Genomic DNA, 7,445 nt, shown 5'->3' on the forward strand with positions numbered 1-7,445 from the left:
AAGCAACAATCTGCCTACTGGAAATAATAACTGTGGGTTCTGGTATTTACCTGCTGTGCTGTGATCTTTTTTATCCTGTTGATGTTTAATTCCTTCCCTCCTTTGCCTCCAAAAGCTTGATATTTGCTCCTCCATTTCTCACATCCTCTGAGACTTTGATGCTTCTGCCTGGCACCTTTTGAAACAAAGCAAAATAGGTGTAATGGAATTATCCCAGATCTTTTTTTCTTGGCAGTCAATATTACAGGGGCCAGTCCTGGCTCTGCTCAGCTTGAAGCTTTCTGTCAGTGTCTCCTCATGTCCCCCATCAGGGGAGGCACTTGGGAACTACCAGGAGGCTGGGGACAGAGTTTTGAGCAGGGCCTGTTGCACCAGGACAAGGGGGGATGGGTTTAAACTAAAAGAGGGAGATTTAGACTAGGGAGAAGGGAGAAATTTGGACACTGAGGGTGTTGAGCCCCTGGCCCAGCTTGCCCAGAGAGATGGTTGATGTCCTGGAGACCTTCCAGGGGAGGCTGAGGGCTCTGAGCACCCTGCTCTAGCTGGGGCTGTCCCTGCTCCCTGCAGGGAGGCTGGAGGAGATGAGTTTGGAAGGTCCCTTCCCACCCAAACCCATCTGTGGTTCTGTGATTCCACCTCCCAGCACATCACAGGGAGTGAGGAGTGGAGCCAGAACCCCGGCACAAATCCCCAGCTCCCGGAGCTGGTGAGAAGCTTGTTGCTGGTGACACAATTTCACCCTCTTGCCTGCAGTTCTGTTGCTGGGCAGTGGGCTCAGGATGACCCTGATCTCCCAGCCCTTTGAAGGCCTCTCCACTCACCCCTTTCTCTCTCTCCCTGCAGAATGTGAGGCGCCTCCTCCAGAACCCCAAGGTGACCGAGCTGGACGCTGCCCGCCTGGTGATGCTCTATGCCCTGCACTATGAGAGGCACAGCAGCAACAGCCTGCCAGGGCTGATGGCAGAGCTCAGGACCAGAGGTGTCTCCGAGAGGTACAGGAAGGTAACCCCACCACTCCTCCTTCCAACTGGGGTAAAACCTCCCAGGTTCAGTTCAGCTCGGTGGTTTTCTCTCAAATTCCGCCCTTGGAGAAGATCCCTGAGCTGGGCTGGGGCCTGCAGGGGTGACTTGAGATGAAAAAACTCTTCTCTTGACTTCCAGTCCTCAAATCAGTGATGTTCTTGCATGGAGGGGAGGTGGTGGGCACACCAGGGGTCTGCTGGGCACAGGAATGGGCCTGGAACACGTTTCCTTCTCCTCCCCCTCTCCCTCCCCAGGCAATAGCTGCAGCAAAGGACTTGGGAGACTCTGAGAGGAGCTGGGCTGGGCTGGGAGGGAGGGAGAGGGCGGCAAGTGCTTGGCAGACGTGGTGAGCAGCTGGAGAGGAGGTGGAGAAGCAGGATGATGTCACCTCCTGGGGAAGATCTGCTCTGCCTGCAGCACGCCGTGAAGTCCTCGCTCCCGCAGGCGGCCTCACGAGAGGCTGACCCGCTTGGTGGGGCTGGAGAACCCCTCTCCTCTTCCCCCTCCCTTCTCTGTGCTGCATTATCTGCTTGGGATCCACCTCCTTGACTCCTTGGTCCTCCTCAGGCCAGCAGGACTGTGGTTTTGCCTCTCCCCACAGCTCGTGGCTGCTGTCGTGGAGTACGGAGGGAAACGGGTGCGGGGCAGCGACCTGTTCAGCCCCAAGGATGCTGTAGCCATCACCAAGCAGTTCCTCAAAGGGCTGAAGGTATGGATCTGCCACAGCTGAAACCATCTTGCTGCATCCATCAGATGCTGCTGCTCCCCTTTGGGCACCTTGGGAGATCTCCCTTGCTGTGGGAGTTGGTAACCAGAGCTTCTCTTGCACCGCAGGGCGTGGAGAACGTGTATACCCAACACCAGCCTCTCCTCCAGGAGACTCTAGATCAGCTCATCAAAGGGAAGCTGAAGGACAGCCAGTACCCCTACCTGGGTCCCAACACTCTGCGGGACAGGTACGTGGGGCCTTCAGGGCAGAGGCTGGCACTGAAATAGATCTGCTGCCCCTGGTGCTGCCACGTGCTTGGTTGTTTGCCTGAAGAGGAACAAAACTCAGGCTTAGCAGAGATGTGTCGTGGTTAGAAGTGTGGAATCATGAGTTGTTTGGGTTGGGAGAGAGCTTGGAGCTCCTGGAGTCCACCCAGGTCCCCCCTGAGCCGTGTCCCTCACCCCACATCTCCACGGCTTGGGAACCCCTCCAGGGGTGGGGACTCCACCACTGCCCTGGGCAGCCTGGCACAGCCCTGGGCAACCCTCCAGGGCAAGGAATTGTTCCTCAGGGGCAACTGAAACCTCCCCTGGGGCAACTTCAGACTGTTTCCTCTTTTCCTCTTGTCCTGTGGCTTGTCCCTTGGGAGCAGAGCCCGACCCCCCCCTGGCTCCAGGCTCCTGTCAGGAGGTGTCAGAGCCAGAAGGTCTCCCCTGAGCCTCCTTTGCTCCAGGCTCAGCACCCCCAGCTCCCTCAGCTGCTCCTCCCCACACTTGCCCTCTAGTCCCAGCTGTGTAGGTCTCATATCCTCACACAGGTTCCCTGGAGGGGGCCACTCAGGCTGAAATAAGTTTGTCTTTGCTTGCTGGCCAAGATGTGATGTTCCCATTTCCAGGGCTCAGGTAAAGGATAGAACCATTGCACCAAGCTGCCAGGACGTTCACATGATGGATTTCATGCCCCCTAACTTCATTCCATGCCATCTGGCATTTATTTGTAGAGTCCCAAAAATAACCCAGCCACAAGCTCTCCTTTCTGAGCCAGTTGCTATTCCTGAGGAGAGCAGGATCTTGATGAATATAGCTAATAACTCCTAATTGAGAGAATTCTGCCTGGTTGCTTCTAGCTGACTTTGCTGGAGCTAAACAAATCCCTTGTCAGTGAGGTCATGAAAGGTGGATATGGCCTGGGAGGGAGGGCACTGAGTCATTAGCAGATGACAAGTCCTCCTCTAGCAGCTTTCTGGACAAATCTCCTTTCTTGGGTACTGCAGTTTCCTTCTTGTAAATTAAGTTGAGCTCCTGTAGTTGTGACTCCTCGTGGCAGTGGCCTTGGAGGAGAAGAACCTGAGATCATCCCAGGGATTCTCTGAGTCTTCCTCCAGGTCTCCTCAATGCCCTGGTGTTCTGGGGAAGGTGTTTTCCTTGTGGTGTTCCAACAATCATGGTTTGTTGTGTGTTGTTGGCTTTTTGGCAACATCTGGCACCTTTTTAGTGAAGCAGAAGATGAATTCAAGGGAGGAATTCTGCTGCAGGAGAGGAGTGGACTTGGGGACCAAGGGTCAGTGGTGTCAAGTGGGTGGGAGGGGCAGGAGTGTGTCCAAGAGCCAGTTGATGCCTGGGGAGCTGCTCTCCCTCCTCAGCTCTGCCCTGGGGGTATTTCCATCCCTCTGATGACAGCAGAAATGTCTTTGGTACCCAAATGCATCCAAATTCCACACCAGGCTGACAGCAGGGGATGTCTGAGGTATGAACAAGACTCACAGTCAACCAAGGGACAATTTGTGGGTGTCCCTGGTGGACCAGAAAACAAGATTTCTCCCTTGCTCCAGATTTTCCCTTTGAAATAAAAGGTGGATTTTAGATTGGGTGGTGTCAGTAGGTGTGAAACAGCAAGGCCCCTAGCACAGAGACTCTGTCCTTGAAAGCAGCTCTTCCCTGGGATGGAATTTAGCCCAAAAAAGGAGAGGTTGAGAGATGCAGGTTGTGGTGGATCTGAAAGGGGACTGGTGGAACAGCAGCAACTGCATCCAGGCAGCCCTGAGCTGGGTCTGTGCTGAGCTCACTAGAAACAATTCCTCATCTGGCCTTTATCTGCTCATTTTCAGTTCCCACTGATATTTTCCTGAGCTACTTTCACTTAGATTTATCTTTAAATGTGAGGAAAAGGACCCAGGAACCTGAGAATCCTGCTGCAAGGAGCACGTGAGTCATTTATTTGGGGGGGGGCCTCAGAAGGGTTTAAGTCCTACCTCAAACTGAAGGAAAGCAGAAGGTGGATGGATGGAAGTGGAGTTTGCATGTTCCTCCTTTCTCCACGGCAGCTCCAGCCTTGTCTCTGAGCTAAAAGATGTGAAACCTGTTCAAGTAAATCTCAAAATACAAAGGCAGAACTTCCAAACTCTTCTGAAACCCCTCCAGGGATGGAGACTCCCCCACTGCCCAGCCTGGACAACCCTCCAGGGGGAGAAATTGTTCCTAATACCTCTAAAGGGTGAATATTCCATGAAATGCCATAAAAACAGGGGGGGCTCCTTAAAAAACCAACAGATTTGGAAGAAGAAACTCCACTGGATGGTTTTCCCTTAGTGCCAATGGAGTGAGGAATTGAAATTTCAGGATTTCACAGAATTTTGGGTGAGAAATCCCAGCCCAGGGCAAACTGGGCTCCACTGCTTCTTGCTGTCTGCTTCCAGAGGGGGTGTTCCAGCCCTCTGCAGGAGTTCAGCAGCAGGGCAGGGGGAGAGGCTCTGGATGGTTTTTTTTTTGATCAAAGGGATGCAGTTTGCTTGAACAGCAAAGAATTTGAAAGGATTCTTTTGAACTCTTTTCTTGCTGGATGATACACGAGGCTGTTGCAAGGGAGGGGAAAGCTCCAGGTCCCAGCTCAGGGGTGGAAATAGGCAGTGGGGAAGGAGAGGGAATCTGTGCAAAGCTCTGAGCAGGGTTCCTAGGAGGGAGTGAGGAGCAGTTCCACTTTTTGTCACTTCTCCTCTGTTTCCTGCTGTGTTTAATCCTTTCCCTGTGTCCCTTCCACCTCACTGCTGGGAATTACCAGCTTGAAAAGGTTCCCAAAGTTTCTGTGGGCCCCAGTGAGGGGCTCCAGCACCATCACATGCCCTACAAAATGGGGTCTGGGGTCCTGGGGTGTCCTCTGCTCACCAGGCTCTGCTGGAACCTCCTCGTGGGGTGGAGTTTTCTCCTTGGTTACACTCTGGCCCCAAAGAGAAGGACTTGGGGGTGTGGGGTGGTGAGAAGCTCAAGAGGAGCCAGCAGAGCTGGTGCAGCCCCAAGGGCCAACTGGGGGGCACCGAGAGGAGTGTGGGCAGCAGGGCAGGAGAGGGGATTCTCCCCCTGGCCTCTGCTCTGGGGAGACCCCAGTTCTGGTGGCCCCACCCTCCAAGGGACATGGAGCTGTTGGAGCGAGTCCAGAGGAGGCCACAGAGATGAGCCAGGGGCTGGAGCATCTGGGGCCAGGCTGAGGGCACTGGGGTTGTCCAGCCTGGAGGAGAGAAGACTCTGGGGGACCTTAGAACTGCCCCCAGTCCCTCAGGGACCCTCCAGGAAGGCTGGAGAGGGATTTTCCCAGGAGTGCCCAGGGACAGGACCAGGGGAAATGGTTCAGACTGGAGGAGAGGAGGTTGAGACTGGACCTTAGGCAGAAGTTCTCCAGCCTGAGGTGACTCTGATGGCCCAGAGAGCTGTGGATGCCCCTCCCTGGAGGTGTTCAGGGCCAGGTTGGATGAGGCCTTGAGCAACCTGGTGTAGCTGAGAGGTGTCCCTGCCCATGGCTGGAGGGTGGGGGAGATGATCTCTGGGCTCCCTTCCAACCTCAGCCATTCTATGATTTGGGATTTGTCCCAACCAGACCTACTGGGCCTGATGCTGGTTTCCCTAAGAAGATTTGGGTCCCTCTCATACAACAAGGCAGCTCTGTCACTGCTGCACTTCTAAAACCAAACCTGGGCCCTTGCTGGCTCTGAAGCAGCAGCAGGAAAAGGCTCCTCAGGGCTCCAGAGGGGACCCAGCTCCTTCCTGCCTCTCAATTTACCTCCTTCTTGGAAAATCTGGGAAGGTGACCTTGTCTGGAAGCCCATCAGAGGTCAGGCTTGAAGGTGGAAGATCCTCTCCCTGGGGTGGGACACGACCCTTCTGCCCCTCCTCTGCTGAGGGGCAAGTTCCTGTTGGCTGCTTGAGGGAGTGGAGGAATTTGGAGCCATGTGGAGGCATCTGTGGCTGCCACACATCTGCAGGGCTGGGCGAGGGATCTCCTCAGGCAGAGAGGAGGAAAAAATCTCCTTTTTTGGAAGCCTCAGCTCACAGCCTGTGATGTGGAACCTCTCAGCTGCACGCTGAGCTTCCCCCAGCCCTGCAGAGGAGGGAGGGCAGCTCTGCCTCTGTCACAGCCATCCTCTCCTCTCCAGGGTGGCTTGTGGCTCCTGGAGGGCTTTGTTTTAAGGCAAAACTCTGGTTTTTTTGGTCAAGGAAGTGGCTTTTCCCTCCTGAGTGGAGGGTTTGAGCGTGCAGCTGATCCATGGGTGGTTTACCCGAGGAGATCCACAGCAGGGCTCTAGATTTAATTCCCACTAATCCTGGAACAGCCTCAGAATTCCTTCCCATTCCCAAATTGCTTATGGTTTGCCCTGGAGAGCAGCAGTAACCCCCAGGGTTCCTCCATGAGAGCACCAAGAGCCCTTTGTTCTGCCCCTGCCTGGCTGAGGACTCTCAGCCTCCCCTCTGCTCCACGAGGACTCAGCAGGGTCAGTGCTGGATGCTCTGGGGGAGGAGACTCATCCTGTGGAATTTGGTCTGCCTGAGAGTTCTTGGTCAGAAATTGCCTGGTTTATTCCTGTTTGACTCCTGTTAGTAACAGTCCTGTAGCCTTAAAGGTCCTCCCTGACTTGCTGGGTGTTGGGGAGTGCAGCTTCCTCCCCCTGGATGTTCTCCCTGAGCAGGGAAGTGGGGCACAGCCTGCTCAGCACCTCTCTCACATGCAGCACAGAGAAGGTGGGCGTGTGGGGATGTTTGGTGTGGCAGCTCTCACTGCTCTGTCTCCCCTTCCCTTCCATTTCTCTCCCCAAATCACACAGGCACATTTGCAGCCAGATCCCAGAGCTTTGTACCTGATGGGAGCTGCAAAGATGAGGCTCCAGCACTCTGGAGGTGGCTCAGTGGCTTCTGCTCTCACTGGGGTGCTGGTCACAGAGAATCTTTGGGTTTTTGCCTTTCTGCATCCTATCCAGGGGCAAGGAGGCTGTGGTGTGGGTCTGAGCTTTCTGGTTTCCTGGCTTGGGGCAGCACTGGTGTGGGCAGCAGGAGCAGGGCAGGATTTGTCCATCTGCAGCGGGCACTGGGGAGGCTGAACCTCAAATCCTGGGGGCAGGTTTGGAACCCTCATTCCAAGAGGGACCTTGAGGGGCTGGAGCGTGGGCAGAGAAGGGCAACAGAGCTGCTGGGGAAGGGTCTAGAGGGCAAGTGTGGGGAGGAGCAGCTGAGGGAGCTGGGGGTGCTGAGCCTGGAGCAAAGGAGGCTCAGGGGAGACCTTCTGGCTCTGACACCTCCTGACAGGAGCCTGGAGCCAGGGGGGGGTCGGGCTCTGCTCCCAAGGAACAACAGGACAAGAGGAAAAGAGGAAACAGTCTGAAGTTGCCCCAGGGGAGGTTTCAGTTGCCCCTGAGGAACAATTTCTTGCCCTGGAGGGGTGACCAGGAGTG

General features: G+C 55.1%; 1 protein-coding gene across 1 annotated transcript in view; it reads left to right on the forward strand.

Moving 5' to 3' along the window:
- Positions 1-807: 807 nt before the first annotated feature.
- The window catches only part of VPS45 (vacuolar protein sorting 45 homolog (S. cerevisiae)), a gene marked incomplete at its 5' end in the record, with an annotated part of 14,847 nt that continues 8,209 nt past the window's right edge, over positions 808-7,445 (forward strand). The window contains 3 exons of the mRNA XM_008935679.1: positions 808-1,002; positions 1,625-1,732; positions 1,858-1,979. Of these exons, the coding sequence (XP_008933927.1) occupies positions 808-1,002; positions 1,625-1,732; positions 1,858-1,979 (425 nt within the window). The remainder of the gene's footprint in view (positions 1,003-1,624; positions 1,733-1,857; positions 1,980-7,445) is intronic.

This window comes from Merops nubicus, unplaced genomic scaffold (genome assembly GCF_000691845.1).
Source record: "Merops nubicus isolate BGI_N331 unplaced genomic scaffold, ASM69184v1 scaffold8432, whole genome shotgun sequence".
NCBI lineage: Eukaryota > Metazoa > Chordata > Aves > Coraciiformes > Meropidae > Merops > Merops nubicus.